Source organism: Gigantopelta aegis, chromosome 10 (genome assembly GCF_016097555.1).
Source record: "Gigantopelta aegis isolate Gae_Host chromosome 10, Gae_host_genome, whole genome shotgun sequence".
Classification (NCBI taxonomy): Eukaryota; Metazoa; Mollusca; class Gastropoda; order Neomphalida; family Peltospiridae; genus Gigantopelta; species Gigantopelta aegis.
In genome coordinates, this window is record NC_054708.1 from 29,940,325 (window position 1) to 29,959,982 (window position 19,658).

The following is a 19,658-nucleotide window of genomic DNA, read 5'->3' on the forward strand; positions in this document are numbered from 1 at the left end:
CATAAACATGTTATGTACAATGGCACCAAATTTAAGGCAATCTCTTTAATGGAAATATTATAATTTTTAAAAAATTAAAACATTTGTAACGTTAATATTTAAACCATATTCTATAATACCTGTTGACGAGCACATTATTCATTATTTTTGATAACCCATGCTATTAACACATATAACAATTTAAAGACATACATACGACTGGCTGCTCCTAGGTGATGACCAGGCCTGGTGCTTATAAAACTTTTAGAGTCTAGACTCGAGACCTGGACTTCTAGACTTTTTATAAAATCCACTAGCCATGGGATCAGTGATTAATTGGGTTTTTTTACTAGCCACAATAAACAATTCACTAGCCCTACTTTACTTTACGTTAATACAATTTTGCTAAATAATAGTAATATAATCAGATATGTCACCTAAAGAGGGAGATAGAGCTTAAAAATACTAACATTTGGGGGTTGGGTTGGGGAAGAATATTCATAGTTACAAAATAGACAACATTTGACCAAACAAATTTCACTAGCAGTTTGGTATGGCAATAGTAGTAATTTACTAGCCAAACATTGAATATCACTAGCCACTGGAGTGGGGCTACCATAATCTAGAAGCCCTGGAGACTCTAACAGAGTCTGAAACACTAATGTTATGACAACGCCATACAAATTGTATGCGGGTGACATCAGTAGAGATCGAGTCTGGACTCTAAAAATTTCATAAGCAGAGGCCCAGGTTGCTATTGCCATATATACCACCCAATGAAAAAAACCCAGTCGAAATTGATTACTCTGTGACATACAAGTTCACCTGAAACTGATTACACTGTAACGCATAAGTCAACTACATGTGCTAGGGCCATAAATAAGTTTTAGTTAGAAAAGACATTTAAATTTATTTAGAAGATGTGTAAGAAATAAAATACTACATTTGTGTCCGTTAGATACCATTTATCTTAAAACTCATTGTTTAAAAACACATCCTACTCACTTTTTGCTTGTTAGATATGTTTTAAAAAACAACTCGTAAAATAAATGGTATCTATCATCACTTCATGTAGTATTCTCTATACACAAACAATGTTGTTTTGTTCAAGTACGTGTACTAAATCATTGCAAAATTAGAGTATATAATTTTATAATTACCTGTAAAAATGCTTTTAGCCATGGCTTGAACATAACCTCCGGCTGCAAAAATAAAATACAGTGATGTTATTATTAATTTAAGTAAACAAAAACGGGAGCAACTTACTACCTGTATATATATTGAACAACAAAAGAAATGCAAACATGTTTAATAAGATACACTGTACAAATTTTAATAATACAATTAATTTGGAGAGGCCTTAATATAGGCACTTGCCTGTTGGCCAATCCCAGAGTTGATCTGCAAATAAATATTGTTTAAACCAATTAATTTGGAAAATAGACCATTAAAAAAGGCCTAAAATATTCAGTTTAATACACACAAAGACTAATGGGATTCAAACTGAATTTAATTAAAATAAATTATATTTTGTGCGCGTTTCTTTTGTTGTTCACTATATATTGCAATACAGTGAATACAGATACTCATAACAATGAATGAATGAAGGAAATGTTTTATTTAACAACGCACTCAACACATTTTATTTACGGTTATATGGTGTCGGACATATGGTTAAGGACCACACAGATCTATATTGAAAAAGGAAACCCGCTGTCACCACTTCATAACAATGACTACATTTGTTCAATGGTCATTTTGTCATATTACTTTTATTAGGGGAGATTCTGAATCACATAATATATATACATTGAGGTACATGTATATACAGAAGGAAATGTTTTATTTAACGACGCACTCAACACATTTTATTTACAGTTATATGACGTCAGATTGAGGTATATATAGAAACCAGAAATGTGTTTTACACTACATTTATGGGCTATATACATACATGTAGATGTTACAAACTGCTCCAAATCAAGCACTGAAATTAATACATAAAATTTGAAAGTCGAGAATGGATGTTCAGGTTACCACATGTTAAGAAAATCGAGAACAATACTTCTTTCTCCAATTTTGTTTTTATTTACTGTAAACAAAAACCCCTGCACATCTTAACTAAATCAAATAAACATGATGTATACTTATCAGTACAATGAGAACAGTGATATAATGAATAACAAAGTATCAGTGTTCTGCTGTGGGGATTTAATAGTCATAGGAATTTGGCAAACTTGATAAATGTGTAGTGCTTAGATTAACAACTCTGTATTTTGTGGTAACCTGTACATGGGTTACCAGACACTACAGTATATATGCTTATTTGGATGCCTGCTAATGTGTAAAATCTCATTAATAGGTTGTAACCGGCCTAGGTGGTGTTGTGGTTAACCCATTGGACATAAGGCTGGTTGGTACAGGGTTCGCAAAAAATTGGCTAATTTGGCAATGGACAGGGTGTACTTTAGTTGCTGCTTTACTTGGTGAGCAAATGTGGTTCTATAAACTCTTGTACATGCATGAAAGAAATTATTTTAATTTTATTTACAAAACAGTTTATAAATACACCTTTATCGTTTACAAAAATGTTTGGCAATAAAATCATACCCAATTATTACTGTATAAGTTATATACAAATTACAATGAACATCTAACTTAACACGCATTTAAAAAAATTAAATTGTTCTTCAAGGAAGGAAGGAAATGGTTTATTTAAAGACGCACTCAACACATTTTATTTACGGTTATATGGCATCAGACATATGGTTAAAGACCACACACATATTGAGGGAGGAAACCTGCTGTCGCCACTTCATGGGCTGTACCAGTTGTGGTGCACTGGCTGGAGCAAGAAATAGTTCAATGGGCCCACTGATAGGGATCGATCCAAAACCGAACGTGCATCAAGCGAGCGCTTTACCACTGGGCTACGTCTCACCCCACCCCCCCTCCCGGTTCTTCATGGCTACATGTACATATATAGCTCTGATGAGCACAATTTTGTTTAACTTAAGATATACAGTCTTTTACAAAATAATTTCTACAAATTAAAACAACATTTCCCCCTTTTTTTCTTTCTTTTTTTAGCAACTGACGAATCTAACCATGTTAATACTGAAAAAAGACTTGTTTTCTGGAAGTTAATAAAAACGGTTTGATTCTTGTATTAAATGTTAATTGGTCTTCTATTTTTTATGTAATCTGTGATGTTTTAAAGCATGTCAAAGATGCTGACAGTCAGTTATTTTATTCAGTGCCTCTCACCACATTCCAGTCAGTGTTTCTGCCAGAAAGAAATTTTTGTGTATGGCACTATGGAATTAATGTAACCAAAGTCAACAGGGGGTTAAGTGTAGGGTTAGGGTTAAGAAAATCATTCAGTAATGAGTAATTAATACACACACACACACACATATATAAATACATGTATAATTATATAAAAACAATGCTGCTCCCACAAAGTGTGTGATGGGGGGGGGGGAGGGGGGGCACATGCCCCCACGTCCTATGCCAGTGATTAATCAAGTGTTATGAGTGGGTCAAGTTCAGTCTTGATTTCTTTGCTTGATTGAACCTCATTTTTAGCACTTGTCTGTGAATGTGACCATATTCAGCAAGTTTATCTAAAAAAAAAAAAAAACCCACAAAGTATAAGCCTGTAAGCACCGGGATGGACCGGCCTCAGTAGTGTCGTGGTTAAACCATCGGACATAAGGCTGAGAGGTACTGGATTCACAGCAACCGGTACCGGTTTCCACCCACAGTGAGTTTTAATGACTCAATGGGTAAGTGTAAGACTATTACACCTTTTTCTCTCTCAGGCCGAAAAAAAAATAATTACTTGTTCAGTGTTCTCGCTGCTCCATTTAAGCGGGGCGCCCCGCCCCGCTATTCCATTTTGCCGCCCTCCTTTCACGTTCCCCGCCCTCCTTTATTTTTGAGTGCCCCTCTTTATGTCCCAGCACCTATCTCCGCTATTTCCAAATGCACTTTTTTCCACACAAAAAACAAGGATCAGTCTGCACACTGGACATCAAAGGAAACAAGCCGCGTTGTGTACGAAAAAGCAATTGACAAAACATTTACGACAGTTACCGGAAAGCAATTTAACAGTATTTTTAACAGCCTCTATTTTGTCCAATATCTGTTTGATAGACACAATAAAAGTTATATTTTATGTAAGCAATGAAAACATTTAATTTTTTACGGATTCAGCAATCTCCGACTGAAAAAAACAACCTCTTATTTGGCGCCAAATTTGTCACGTGATCAGAACGGTCATTCTGTCTTCTGTTTCCACTAACTATCGTTTGATATTTTGTCCTCAGTTGTAAATATAATTGGTTGAAACTGATGATTTTTACTTTCTGTTATTCTGTTTATTCAGCAATTCTTTATAAAATATTGTAAACTTTTCATTTTGAGGGGATATGAACGCTTATAAAAACAACGGAAGTGGTAGTGTTTATCATTAAAATCATTTATCTTGAGTGCCAAATAATATATACACCGCCTTTACAAAAACGAAACTGCTTTTTATCAGCTGGCGATAATATTTTATCACAGCGATCGATTCATTCGACAAAGATGGAAATAACAAAAATGTATCTGACATTAGGGGATCACTTTACAAACATCTTTATTGTTTTTCGTATATCTTGAAATCTTTATTAAAAATAATATTAAAATGTTGATCGGTCCAGCAAAACCGGAACTGCCCGTAAATGTCAGACCGATATCATCTTCGGTTCAATTAAAAGACGAGTATGCCTTTTCAAAGTCTACCAACACACAACAATATGATAACCAAACTACTCCCCGCCCCCCCCCTTTTTTTTTTCGTTTGCTTTTCGTTTATTGGTGGGTGGGTTTTTTTGAAGGGTGTGGTGCCGACCGCCCGCCCTCCTTTAATTTTCACCCAGCGAGAACACTGTTGTTTCCTATTACATGCTGGAAAAATATAGGGTAGGTAGGTAGGAAAAACATTTTATTTTTGAAAATAATTTTATTTATGGATATTAAATAAACCGGTACCCAAAATAACCTCTGCATGTATAGAAATGCATTATGCAAACCAACAATACCATTCATCACAGTGTTTACCCTAGAAATGAAGTAAGGCATGGTAAAGTGACGTTTTGGGGGCATATTTTATGTGCAGTTTTAAATATAAGGGCTTTTTTTCCCATTATACAATTTTCAAAAGGACATAAACCGTGTGGCCATTTTATTTTCTATATCTATTTCATAACTTAATTAAAAAAAGGAAATATGTAGTACTATCCACATAGGTGTGTTTAAAGGCTTCTTTTTACATGGGCAACTTATAAATTTATAAAAGGCAAGGCATTTTGATTTTGAGGGCAACATGGTGCTAACCTATCTGTGGGAGAGTACATACAAAAGACCCCTTGTTGTTTAATAATAGGCAGAAGGTTTACTCTCATACTAACACTTAACTTCTGTACTGATCCAGGACAGACTTGGTTGAACTTTAATTGGATAGAAACCAGTAAATAAGTTATAACAATTTCTTTTAATGAAAACTGAAAAGAAGGGTTCTATATTTATCTGTCCAACAATAACATTTAAAAAAAAAAAATGAATATTATCTTTCCTAGTGTATCTAAGAAATGGTAGACTTACCAAATTTATAATTTGCAATGTTAGTTTTATTCTGTATGCATCCAGTATTAAAGTACACACTTGGTTTAAAGCAATCAATTGGTCCAATGAATAGAAATGCAGTACAAATGTTCAGGATTCTCAAACGAATGTTGAAAAGTAAAGTGTGTTTTATTTAACGACGCCACTAAAGCACATTGATTTTTATCTTTAATATCATCGGCTATTGGACGTCAAACACATGGTCATTCTGACACTGTTTTTAGCGGAAACCTGCGAAGTTCCCAGTGACCACTTACAAAAAATAACGAAAATGCATCGATATCTTACTGACATATTTAATCATTTGATTTGGCAGTAAACTCCATCAGTATCGGTAAACATTCCCTCCCCTAGTTTATCAGAAGGTCACTAAATTTCTACAAGGCCAGTTTTTCGCTGGAGTAAATCATTAAATATAGTTATTATTATTATTATTATTAATCGGAACACCTCAATACGCTAGATGTAGAGCAAATCGGAAAAGATCGCATATATTCGTGAAAACAATTTTCCGACTCTTCGCCCGATATAACCGGCCTCGGTGGCGTCATGGTTAGGCCATCGGTCTACAGGCTGGTAGGTACTGGGTTCAGGTCCCAGTCGAGACATGGGATTTTTAATCCAGATACCGACTCCAAACCCTGAGTGAGTGCTCCGTAAGGCTCAGTGGGTAGGTGTAAACCACTTGCACCGACCAGTGGTCCATAACTGGTTCAACAAAGGCCATGGTTTGTGCTATCCTGTCTGTGGGAAGACAAATAAAATACCCCTTGCTGCCTGTTGTAAAAGAGTAGCCTATGTGGCGACAACGGGTTTCCTCTAAAAAACAGTGTCAGAATGACCATATGTTTGATGTCCAGTAGCCGATGATAAGATAAAAAATCAATGTGCTCTAGTGGCATCTTTAAATAAAACAAACTTTACTTTTACTTCGCCCGATATCTCACGAAAGTTACTGAACTTCAATTTGAAGGGAAGTAACTCCATCAATCAATTGTTAGAAGAAAACATTTCGTGGCTAACGGGTCGCCAATAAAACTAAATTTGCGACAGTAAAACCACCGATATATGTCCGCAAATCGGAAAACAAAGTAGGGTTATCCCCTAAATGACACCAAATTAGTGCTTGTGATAATTTTGGAATGTTTTCGTGGAAATTGTTGTTATATTAAAAAAACATTTTTGGATATATACAAAAAAAGTTTAAGGGTCGGCAGGCTCAAATTAGGGTCGGTCAGGTAAACGGAAACAAACAATATTTTATGATACACCTCACTAACTACTAACCCACTGTCCTGGACAGACAGACCAGGTAGCTGAGGAGAGCATGCTTGAACCATAACTGGATATACCATAAGCATGAAAATGAGTTGATATGAAAAATTTATGAAACACTAGCTGGGTGGCAGGGGCTGTCCCACATGTACCAGAGAACCAATCAACTGAATTATTATCAAAACTTTGTTTTTGGTTGTTTTACAAACATCACACTTTGGACATTCTGAAATTACAGTATACTGTAAAGAATGCGTGAAATTTCAGTCACCAGGCAGGCGACACATGATACGGTTTTGACTTGTCCGGCAATGTTCTCACTCACCTGGGGTGACCGTAAAATGCACACCCCGAAATGACAGATTTGTTTGTACATTGCTAATCATTACTCATTTTTAATTTGAAGATTTAATTTAGGACAATGATCAGTTGTATGGCCATGATGGGTTACACAAAATCGATTACATGAATTTGTTTTTACATACCTATAAATGGTTAACCAATTATGCCAATTTAGAGTTCTCAAAGGCATGAAATGGTCAACTTTCAATTGGTTAGAATTACAGGCCATAGGATTTCAAATTTTATAGGAAACATTTTCGGTTCCGTGCCTTGTGATCATGGGAACCCATCGGAAACTGTTTTTTAAATTTTAAATTAACCACTTTTGAATAATTTTCAAAGAAATATACTCTACATACATGTATATCTGAAAACTTGCTACTTATGACAAAAATAATCCCAATGTGAGCCGTTATCCGCTTGAGTGGCACACAACACCTGATCAAACTGGACTCAATTTCTGTGATGTCAAATCCAAAGAGTGCTATCACAATGGGAATCTTTGCCTACTCAGTGGTAGGGGAAGGACTTTTCTTTGGCACTATCACTAACTCTAACCACAACTCTATTCTATTTATTATAAGTATTTATAATGTTCTTTATACCTGACAGTGCCAAAGGAAAGTCCTACCTCCAAGGCAAAGGACCATCTGGATACCTCTCGGGCTACCCTTCACCTAGTTCATAAAAATAAACTTGAATGTAAATGCACAATGTGCATTTACATTCGAGTTTATTTTTATGAACTACCCTTCACCCACCTCATAAAAATATTTGCATTAATTATTGTAAAGAGACCTTAAAATTAACACATACTGTGAAAGAGTGAGGCATACAGTGAAACCCAAATGCGGACATAAACTGATATTGTGATAAAGTTGATTGGAAATTAAATTCGAACGAGGTGGCAACCTGAACCTGATAATGATGTAAACAAAGTACAATGATAAATACAGTATCCATAGAAAACGAGTACCAAATCGGTCTCGAAAAAGTGTCGAAATATATCTAATATATTTAACTGATCAATACAACATTTATTACTCTAACATTAATTAAACTTGTTCGTAAGAACGGATTCTGAATACAACACCGATTTGACAGCTATCATAGTATCTGCTTACCTCCTCGAAAATCGACCCAACATTTGCACTGACCAGCAGGATTTTGCAACATTCCCCATTCATTTTTCGCAGATATTATGTTGCAAATCTAAATATCAGACAGTTATTTACTATAATTTAGTCCGAGGGTACACGCGCATCGTATTTTCATGTTGCATTCAATGAATAAATCCTAATGGAGACATCCTACTCAGTATTTTTTCGTAACTTGCTAATGAAGTTTTTGACGTCACACCGGAGCGCCACCTCAAGGGAAAGTACTCTAAAGGAATTGCTGTAGTTATTAGGAATCAGACCACACTTATCATTCACGATACAATACAATAAAAATCTTTATTGAATTATTTTTAATGTATACATTGGTTAACATTGGTTAAAAGGAAATATTTCCATTAAAATATAATCATATATGAACTAGTTATAATAATAACAACAACAGAGAAGAATTTAATATGCATATCCATATATTATAAACATAAATTATACATGTAAGCGCACGCGCACACACATACACCACATTCGCACGCACGCACACACCACATACACACACCACATTCGCACGCACACACACGGGTATTCCCTGTTAATTATATAATAGTATATATTTCAGAAGGACAAACCAGTATCATAATGTAAATTTGTCACCCTGATTTCACTGGTGGTCTCTTGACCCCAACCCTCTCCGCCCGTTGGAAATGCCCATTTTATGACTTCGTTTTTAAATTCTACAATACACAGCACTAAATTGCCCTGGAAACGCGTCTCTGAGAATATTTATTTCAGAATTTTCCGGGAAGCATTCTCTCCCCCCCCCCCCCCCCCCCTTGCCGCCAGTAAATTCAAATTGCGTTTTTAAGAAGTTTGTGACCAACCTTTACAAAATCCTGGATTTAGGCCTAACAGCGTCCGTGCTTAGGGGGGCGTAGAGTGGTTTGGATCAGGACGGGGGTGGGGGTGGGGGTGGGGGTGGGGGGTAGAACCTAGTGGACCCTTTTGTCTGCATGCACTTTCCCTGGGTACCTAAATAAATAGGTTGTAAAAAAAAAATGGTTTAGCCTCAGCGGAATAGAGAGGTGGGGTCGGGGTGATCAGACATATGGTTAAGGACCACACAGATTTTAAAAGGTTACCCGCTGTCGCCACTACATGGGCTACTCTTCCGATTAGCAGCAAGGGATCTTTTATTTGTTCTTCCCACAGGCAGGATAGCACAAACCATGGCCTTTGTTGAACCAGTTATGGATCACTGGTCGATGCAAGTGGTTTACACCTACCCACTGAGCCTTGCGGATCACTCACTCAGGGTTTGGAGTCGGTATCTGGATTAAAAATCCCATGCCTCGACTGGGATCCGAACCCAGTACCTACCAGCCTGTAGACCGATGGCCTACCACGACACCACCGAGGCCGGTCATAAAACAAAGAGTCCAGTCTCCAATCGTTACTGATGTCACACACGTGCAATTTGTATGAACGCACTGCTTGCCATGACGTTAAAGTCAGTCTACACTTTAAACGTTTTATAAGCACACAACTGGTATATCCAGTTATGGGCCCACCGACGGGGATCGATTCCAACCCGACCGCGCATCAAGCGAGCGCTTTACCACTGGGCTACGTCCCGCCCCAAATATGGATAAAAACCCCAATAGACCTCTTTCACATTCCCATTGCGCATGTGCGCAAAGAGTACCGTCCCTTGCCGAATTGGACGGTATCGAGGCTATATACAAATTGGGGGGCATGATCGACAGTTGTCATGGTCGTCGTGAGTAGCTTCGTAGGAGTTGTGAATCTCTAGCGACCAACGTACATATTTCGTATAAGATGTTAAAATGGCTGCGAAAAACGGTCTACTAAAGTTTACATCGGAATGGTTTAAGACCAAAAGCAATGAAAGATTAACTTAGACGAAGTGTCTGGAGCTGCCTGTCAAGGGTATTTTAACAACGCAAAATTAAAAGATTCATACAATAAAATTAACTTTAGTGGAATGTGGGTTTTTTCACTTTTAACAATTAGAATTATAGTTAAATACTCACGCGGATTTCCAGTGATGTTTAATTCTCCACATGTATCAGTATTTAAAATTTCATAAAATATGCCTCCCCTTCCCCCTAAAAACCCCCAACAAAACCCCTAACTTACATAGACCTTTATCACAGCTCTATTTTCCCCTTATCGTTTCATTAAAAAAAGACAGTCGTACAATTACTAATCATTGTTACATGTCTATCCACAAATTATTTATTTATTTACTTATTTATTTATCTTATTTTATTTATTATTTTATTTTATTTTCACTGTCATTTATATCAGATACATACAACTTCACTTGAAATAATATCTGATATTTACGAAATTTTAAAACATAATTATTATATGAGCCGTCACTGGCGAAAACCTACAACTTAGCATTGCGTCAGAAACCGAGTAAACACGGCTCAAAGTTTGACATCACATGTAAACGTGGAAATAAAAGTTGACATGCTGTTTGCGTTGTTTGTTTTGAAGAATTTAGAAGATGACATTTTCTTCTTTACATGGAGATCAGTTTGAAGTAAAAATATATCTGTATGTACAATAGTGTTTGGCTACTATTTTGTATTTTGTACCTGAGAACATTGGTCGAGATCGTTAGCGATACCATCAGCTCTTTGATACACATTTACAAGCATAGGGCGAAGTCCTATATATCGATATGGTATGCAAGTATCACACATTTTTATAACGTACATGATTATACATAACAAAGTGCAGCAACTTTTCCATAGTGGTAAACCCATGCAACCCGATACGATCCTATTTTGATGTTGGGTCTAACTTATGTATATAACTTCAGACCCGTAGCCAGCATGATTAGCGGGGGGGGGGGGGGGGGGGGGGGTGGAATCGAAATTTCATGTAAACGGAACTCATCAAACGCGAGCGCCAAAGGCGCGAAGCCGTAGACGGGGGGGGGGGGGGGGGGGGGGGGGGTGTTTCCCCATGCCAAACAATGAGATGACGCCGGGGCGTACCGTGATCTGGACCTGGGTGTCGTCCGAACCCCCTAGCCTACGCCCCTGTACACGAACGTTTGTTGCGAAATATACGTTAACAAGTTGCATTAAGTTATGGTATCATACTATGCCTGTAAAATGGCCTGGTCACAGAGCCACGACAAGAAACCGTTTGTTTTCAGTCGTACCAATGTATTAATAATAAATGATACATGGCATACTTCTCACATCCCATAAACAAGATAGCATACACGACGTCCTTTGACGGATCTTTTTTGGGACGGGAAATAATCAAACGGGCCCACTCAGATGGATCGAACTTTCAGCAAATGGAACCTCAGACAGACGTTCTTGTTACGTTATCCCGGTCATTTAGGGACAAGGACTTTTATATATAAAATCCGATTTTGTTTTTCATTTGAGAGAAACTCTCAATCCCCCCTGGCTAAGGGCCTGACATGGTACTTAATATGTTTGCTTCAAACATTCAAACGAAGTACTTTATGACTGCGCATAATAAACCTTCATGAGTTTATAATAAGGAGACCATCCTGAGTTTGTAGCTATATTATCAAGCTGTCGGCTAGTCTAATCTTTTATAAATAAAACTTCGAATTTAAATAGCTGTATATGCAATACAGTTACATTTCTGACCATTCTCAGGTCGGTAGCAACTAAGAAGTCGGAGGTGTGTGTGTGTGTGTGTGTGTGTGTGTGTGTGTGTGTGTGTGACTATAGCCCCACTTTTTTAAACCCGGTTTAAAATATGGCTTTTGCCCCCCCCCCCACCAACTAGACTGTGTCCCTCCACTACATATTGTGCCCCTCCTCCCCCCCAACTCCAGATATCGTTCCTATGGGCCTGATTCTAATAATTTTATATACCATAGCTCAACTTTCATATGTATCATTTAATTTTATTCCAAATACCGAACAAAATTTTAAATAACTTGTTGAAAAGAAATCCCGACAAGAATCCTGAATGTATTTATCTGTATAATGCTTTATAAATATTTAAATTATGTTAACTACAATAAATATCTGCATACATACACGCGCGCACACATTAATATTATTTCAGCCCATATCAGATATTTATTGCCTACGGTTTGTCGGGCGTTAACAACAAAATATTTTTTATTTCGTGATAAGCAATAATTCACAAATGTCTCCAATAAGTCTTGTTGGATGTCAACAGAATGTTCGGGTTCCCTACTGATAGAATAATTAATCATGGAGATATTCACATTCCTATTGCGTGGCCTCCCATTGTCTATGCCCCCCAACTTGTCCACAGGTCTATTTTTGCGAGATCTCGCGTGAGTTCACGGTTTGCGTCCTCGAGTTTCCCCGCAACGGGCACATGCGCAGTGGAATGTGAAAGAGGTCTATTAGCAATTTCCTGTTGAATGTATTACAAAACAAGTAAAACTCTTTATATTTAATCCATTGCATCTATTGAGTCTGGATTATTTGAGTCAGTCATCGCACAGGTTCTTAGTGTGAACGGGACGTAGCTTAGTGATAAATCGCTCGCGTATAGCGCGGTCGGTCTAAGATCGATTCCCCTCGGTGGCACATTGGGCTATTACTTGTTCCAGCCAGTGCACCACATCTGGTATATCAAAGGCCATGGTATGTGCTATCTTGTCTGTGGGGTGATGCATATAAACGATCCCTAGCTACTAATGGAAAAACGTAGCGGGTTTCCTCTCTAAAAGAATATGTGTCAAATAGCCGATGATTAATTAATCAACGTGCTCTAGTGGTGTCGTTAAACACAAACTTTTTCCAAGCAGAGTTGGAGTTTTGTCCACATAAATGAAATATGACTGACGTTGGGGTTATGTTCTGGATTCCTAAAAATCCCCACTTCCCACTCCCTACTCCGGCGGACTATCAGGCGGTGCGGGCTGTGACCGTCTCTGTTCACAATCATAATATATATAAGCACGTGTATGCGGGCGATATGAAATGCATGTTTCGGACAGACTGTATAACAGAACAAAATCAAGTATTCACCGGCCTCGGTGGCGTCGTGGTTAGGCCATCGGTCTACAGGCTGGTAGGTACTGGATTCGGATCCCAGTCGAGGCATGGGATTTTTAATCCAGATACCGACTCCAAACCCTGAGTGAGTACTCCGCAAGGCTCAATAGGTAGGTGTAAACCACTTGCACCGACCAGTGATCCATAACTGGTTCAACAAAGGCCAAAAGGTTTGTGCTATCCTGCCTGTGGGAAGCGCAAATAAAAGATCCCTTGCTGCCTGTCGTAAAAGAGTAGCCTATGTGGCGACAGCGGGTTTCCTCTAAAAAAACAATGTCAGAATGACCATATGTTTGACGTCCAATAGCCGATGATAAAATAAAAAATCAGTGTGCTCAAGTGGTGTCGTTAAATAAAACAAACTTTACTTTACTTTCATTCCAACTTAGCGTCGGTGGGCCCATTTGGCTATTTCTCGTTCCAGCCAGTGCACCACGACTGGCATACCAAAGGCCGTGATATGTACTACCCTGTCTGTGGGATCATGCATATAAAAGATCCATTGCTGCTAATCGAAAAGAGTAGCCCATGAAGTGGCGACACCGGGTTTCCTCCCTTAATATCTGTGTGGTCCATAACCATGTGGTCCGACGTCATATAACCGTAAATAAAGTGTGTTGAGTGCGTCGTTAAATAAAACATTTCCTTCCTTCCATTTAAGGTTCAATCACCTCACCTATCTGGGCTGTCTGTCCACCGGTTAGTGATTAGTGATTAGTTGTTAGTGGCTAGTGAGAGAGAAGTCGGTGTATTGGCCTTACACCTACCCATTGAGTCAGTAAACTTGCTTTGGGTGGGAGCCGGTACCGGAGTGCGAACCCAGTACCTATTAGCCTTATGCCCAAAGGCTTAACCACGACACCACTGAGGCCGGCCAGCCGGTCGATAATATTTATTTAAAAACACCTGTATTTGAACGATATTTTAGGGGGAAATTACAATTAAACCCCCCAACTCATTAGCAATCAGCTTACAAGATTCGTGGTGGTCATGTGATTGATTGTTCTTTTGTGCAGTGAATCCTCGGAATATCCACCGGAGCAGGCTATCTGACAATCTACCTGCTCCCCTTCCCAATCTAAAAATAACTAATTGCGGGCTATCCGGTGTAGAAGAAAAAGAAAGAAATATTTTATTTAACGACGCACTCAACACATTTTATTTACGGTTATATGGCGTCAGACATATGGTTAAGAACCACACAGATACTGAAGGAGGAAACCCGCTGTCGCCACTTCATGGGCTACTCGTTTCGATTGGCAGCAAGGGATATTTTATATGCACCATCCCATAGACAGGATAGCACATACCACGGCTTTTGATGTACCAGTCGTGATGCACTGGCTGGAGCGAGAAATAGCCCAATGGGCCCATTGACGGAGATCGATCCCAAACCGACCGCGCATCAAGCGAGCGCTTTACAACTGGGCTACGTCTCGCCCCCCCCCCCCCCCCCCCCCCCCCCCCCCCCCCGGTGTAGAAAGAAAATATATTGTCCACATAAATATATCATAATACAAAGAAAATTACGGCAATTAACTATCAATATTTATTCTTTGTTTTCAAGAGTACTTCTACCTTTCAATGTTCGTGCTGCTGACCTCAGTTGATAATAACTCTATGTTTACTTATCTTATATTTAACAAATACATTTAATAACCCATATTATTATGTAAACATCAACAACGACAACAATAACCATTCTAGATGTTTTTCAATTCATAGCTTTTTACACATAATAGTAAACTGTTACTATAGCAAATAGTTTGTGTACATTTTTATATTATACTACACATTTGAGAAATAATTATATTTAATATTTTTATTGTATGCATCCTCCACAGTTACTATAATATATCTTATTATGTATACCACCTATGAACGTATTTCACACTGTATTGTAGGCAACACATACGTTTTTTTGTTGTTGTTTAAATCCCGCTGGCCCCTTTTGTTCGTTTCATTCCATCTTATTTCTCCCAGAGCTGGCAACTCCTTCTACCTTTCAAGTTTTTCACTGTACCTCCGCATCCCAATCCTTGTCTCTCCAGTGACGGCAAGTGTTTGTCTCTTGTGGCCATCTGTGCCACAAATCTACCATTTCCCATCAACTCCTAGCTTAGTCTGACCATTTGGAAGTGGTTACTTTTGGCACTAAGAGGCATCTGTAACCACCTAACTACTCCTCCACTACCGGCGATCGTGGCACCCGTGGAGGAACTTGAGGCACGTAAGTGATGGTGTGAACAGCTCAGAAGACAGGATCGGGGGAAAATGACAGAACAGGGATGAGACATATCATAAGCTTTTGAAGAACTGAACTATATAGCTTGTCTCAAACCTGTCAAATTAGCCATGTAGCCACATTCAAGAATCTGATTAAAATTAGTTCTACTGGTCTTGCCAGTACATCTAACAACCATGCGTGTACTCCCATGTCCAGGTGACATTTCATCTATAAATAACAATTTAAATATCGACCAATTACACTTCGCCTTTTATAACGTTATTCGGGAGCATACAAATGCTGAAAATATCGGTCGAGACTGTTTATGCAATAGGTGAACTTCTTGGTCTATTTCAACATTGAAAAAACTGGAGGGAAAATGCAGTAATAAACTCTGGATTGTATACTAGTATAAACAGATTTTATGGCCATACCATCACGGGTTTTTTTTTTCCGTCTTGAAACGAATTTTATATAAAATTTTATATTGAAATTAGTTTCCGGCATACTTCGTAATTCACCCGAATCATTTCGTATACCCTCGGCATAAACCCGAATGTTTTCAAATTATTTTTAAATCTCTGGCATGGTTTTGCAAGTAAGGTTTTGATTGGTCGAATGAAAGGTCAACTGGACATGAGCTTCAACGGGCTGCTGTTAGATCCACATGTAATAGAGGACCTAATTTTAATTAGATTGCCACATTATACTGTACTGATAAACGTTTTTTTTTTTTTTTTTTTTTTTTTTTGTTTACAGAATAATCATTGTAGAATTATTCTTTTTTTTACATGACTTCTCCAAAAACAGTTAAAGAAAGGGTGACTTGAAAAAAAATACGAATCAAGCCCCCCCCCCCCCACCCAAAAAATCCAAACAACCCCACCTTGCATTCTAGATCAATGAAGAATGTTTTTTAATGACTTCTCCAAAAACAATCAAAGAAAAGATGACTTGAAAAAACTGCGAATCAAGCCCCAAAAGCCACCTTCCACTCTAGACAGATAGTGAAATAGAATGCCATTGGGCTATTTCTCGTCCCAGCCACTGGACCACGACTGGCATATCAAAGGCCGTGGTATGTACTACCCTATCTGTGGAATGGTGCATATAAAAGATCCCTTGCTGGTATTCTAAAAAGAGTAGCCCATGAAGTGGCGACAGCGGGTTTCCTCTCTCAATATATGCGTGGTCCGTAACCATATGTCCGACGCCATATAAACGTAAATAAAATGTGTTGGAGTGCGTAGTTAAACAGAACATTTCCTTTCTTCCTTTTTTACAACTACATACACATGTGACTGGTGCGTTTTCAGTATTTTTATTTATTTATTTTTGCTTTTGTTTAAGAGTTTATTCCATGAAAAATAATTGCTCCATTTACATTGGCTTTATACTCAAGTGGCTTGAGTATAATTGGTAACATTTTTAATACACATTATTTTCTACAACCCTATATGCAATTACAATAAAGCAACTAAAAATGCATGGAGGATACACATTTTAGTCAAAAGTAAATAGTTTTACAGACAACAGGAAGGAGTTCAGTATACTGACAATCCGATTAAGGTGGCTTGATTAAGAGGACGAACGGTAGCGAACGTTTTGACTGGTTTCAGAGGCGGATCTAGGGTGGGGGCAGAGACCCGAGCCCCCTAAATTTTGCGACAGCTATAATTTTGTTATATATTAATTTTCATCCCCCTTCAAACCTCCCCCAAACTCCCCTTGGCATTCCGCCTCATGTCATTGGGGCCCCCACTAAATGGATTTTCTGGATCCGCCACTGGGTTTCCATCGTTTCCCCTCATATCCTGTTATAGAGCTGTTCAACAATTACATAAAACAAAATACAACATTTTATTATGATTTTAAGATAAAATTACATAACGCTTAAAAAGACAACAGCCATCCCTCTTTCAATGATATGCTGTGACGGAAATAAACACCACTGCCTTCCCTATAACGTGTTGATACGCATGCTATGAATTCCCCACCCTACATAATTGTTGAACGACCCCTAGCCTAGCCTAACCTATTCCATTTATTTAAGGTTGGACACAATGACCAGTCTAGCGAGTTACAGCGAGCACTCGACTCCCTGAACACGCCTCGGATCTTACTGTCAACTTAATGATGATAATAGTATAGACCTGACACAAACCATCGCCGTTTCGGGTCCAGATGCGATTACCATGTTAAGCTACTGCCAATAGTGTTATGATTGGTCAAATAGAACATCACATGGGAAAAGTCTAGAGCAATATTTCATATTTCAACGTACCTGTCATGAACGGAAGAGTTGGCAGTAGTCACAACTTGCGCCGATGACTGGCGTGCGCTATATCAGCTTGCACGGAATGCGCACGTTAAACAACTTGAACATTTCAGATTGTGTGTGTGTGTATAGTGGGATATTTAGGTGGTAGCTTAAAAGGGCCACGCCCCTCCCATTTTAGAGATTTATGGACTGGAGTCAGCTTATATCCTACAGCTACAGATATATTGAAATAAATCGTTTGTGTAAAAATCTGTCAGTATGTCTATTTGTCTGTCTTTCTACTACCTAAGTTTTTTCCTCGTTCCAACCAGTGCACCACAACTGGTCAAATGCCGTGGTATGTGCTTTCCTGTCTGTGGAAAATGTATATGAAAGATCCCTTGCTGCTAATGGGAAAAAATAACGGGTTTCCTGTCTAAGATTATATGTCAGAATTACCACATGTTTGACATACATTAGCCGACCGGCCTCGGTGGCGTCGTGGCAGGCCATCGGCCTACAGGCTGGTAGGTACTGGGTTCGGATCCCAGTCGAGGCATGGGATTTTTAATCCAGATACCGACTCCAAACCCTGAGTGAGTGCTCCGCAAGGCTCAATGGGTAGGTTTTAACCACTTGCACCGACCAGTGATCCATAACTGGTTCAACAAAGGCCATGGTTTGTGCTATCCTGCCTGTGGGAAGCGCAAACAAAAGACCCCTTGCTGCTAATCGGAAGAGTAGCCCATGTAGTGGCGACAGCGGGTTTCCTCTTAGAATCTGTGTGGTCCTTAACCATGTCTGACGCCATATAACCGTAAATAAAATGTGTTGAGTGCGTCGTTAAATAAAACATTTCTTTCTTTCTTTTTACATTAGCCGATGATTAATTAATCAATGTGCTCTAGTGGTGTCGTTAAATAAAACAAACCAACAAACTTTATCTACTACCTACCTACCTGCCTACCTATCTTTGGTACGTAGGCCTACCTTTTCTGTCTGTAATAAAATGTATTTTGAACCATTGTAAATACCAGGATTACCGGGAACATGACAGGTTTTCTAAAATTAAACAAATAAACAAGTAGTTGTAAATAATGTTTAATTTAACAGTAAAAAATATCCAAAAGCTAAATAAAAAAAATATATGAAGAGTTCAGGCGCAAAACGCGATATAAACTTTTTATTTTTTTTATTTTAGTTAAAGCGATTATTGTATGTCAGTAAGGGCTAATCGTAGGCCCGCTGATTTGCTGCAAAACGCGATTGATCCTTATGAAATTGTATTGGATAAATCCCGTTTTTTGTGTGTTTTTTTCAAAACGCGATATACGCCAATTAAAAAAGTAACTTTTACTGAAAATGAAAAATGGATATATCGCGTTTTGGGCCTAAACTCTTCATATATTAAAATTACATTAAAAAAATAAATAAAAATAAAACTACTACCAACACTGGCAACAGTTCATTTAATAATGACATGTTTCGGCATATTGCCTTTTTTAAATTAACAATAAGATGACGTAACGTCATCCTGACGTCATTCTCATCATGACGTCATTGAGACAAACAGATTATATATATATATATATATATATATATATATAGCCTATATAAACCAAGGGTCAGTGTCATTAAACTCGTCAACAGTGTATCCAGGTTCGTGAAAATTAACAAGTTAGTAAAAACTAACCCCCGGTTAAACGTGTGTATCGGCACCCAGAGCCGGT

General features: G+C 38.2%; 1 protein-coding gene across 2 annotated transcripts in view; it reads right to left on the reverse strand.

The window, feature by feature from the left end:
* LOC121383442 (inositol polyphosphate-5-phosphatase A-like) overlaps nucleotides 1-8,586 on the reverse strand; it is an 89,690-nt gene extending 81,104 nt beyond the window's left edge. For both annotated transcript variants that reach the window (XM_041513479.1, XM_041513478.1), the window contains exons 1-2: nucleotides 8,391-8,586; nucleotides 1,140-1,181 (exon numbers count right to left, since the gene is read on the reverse strand). In XM_041513479.1, coding sequence (XP_041369413.1) covers nucleotides 1,140-1,181; nucleotides 8,391-8,453 — 105 coding nt within the window. In that variant the 5' untranslated portion in view covers nucleotides 8,454-8,586. The remainder of the gene's footprint in view (nucleotides 1-1,139; nucleotides 1,182-8,390) is intronic.
* Nucleotides 8,587-19,658: the final 11,072 nt, after the last annotated feature.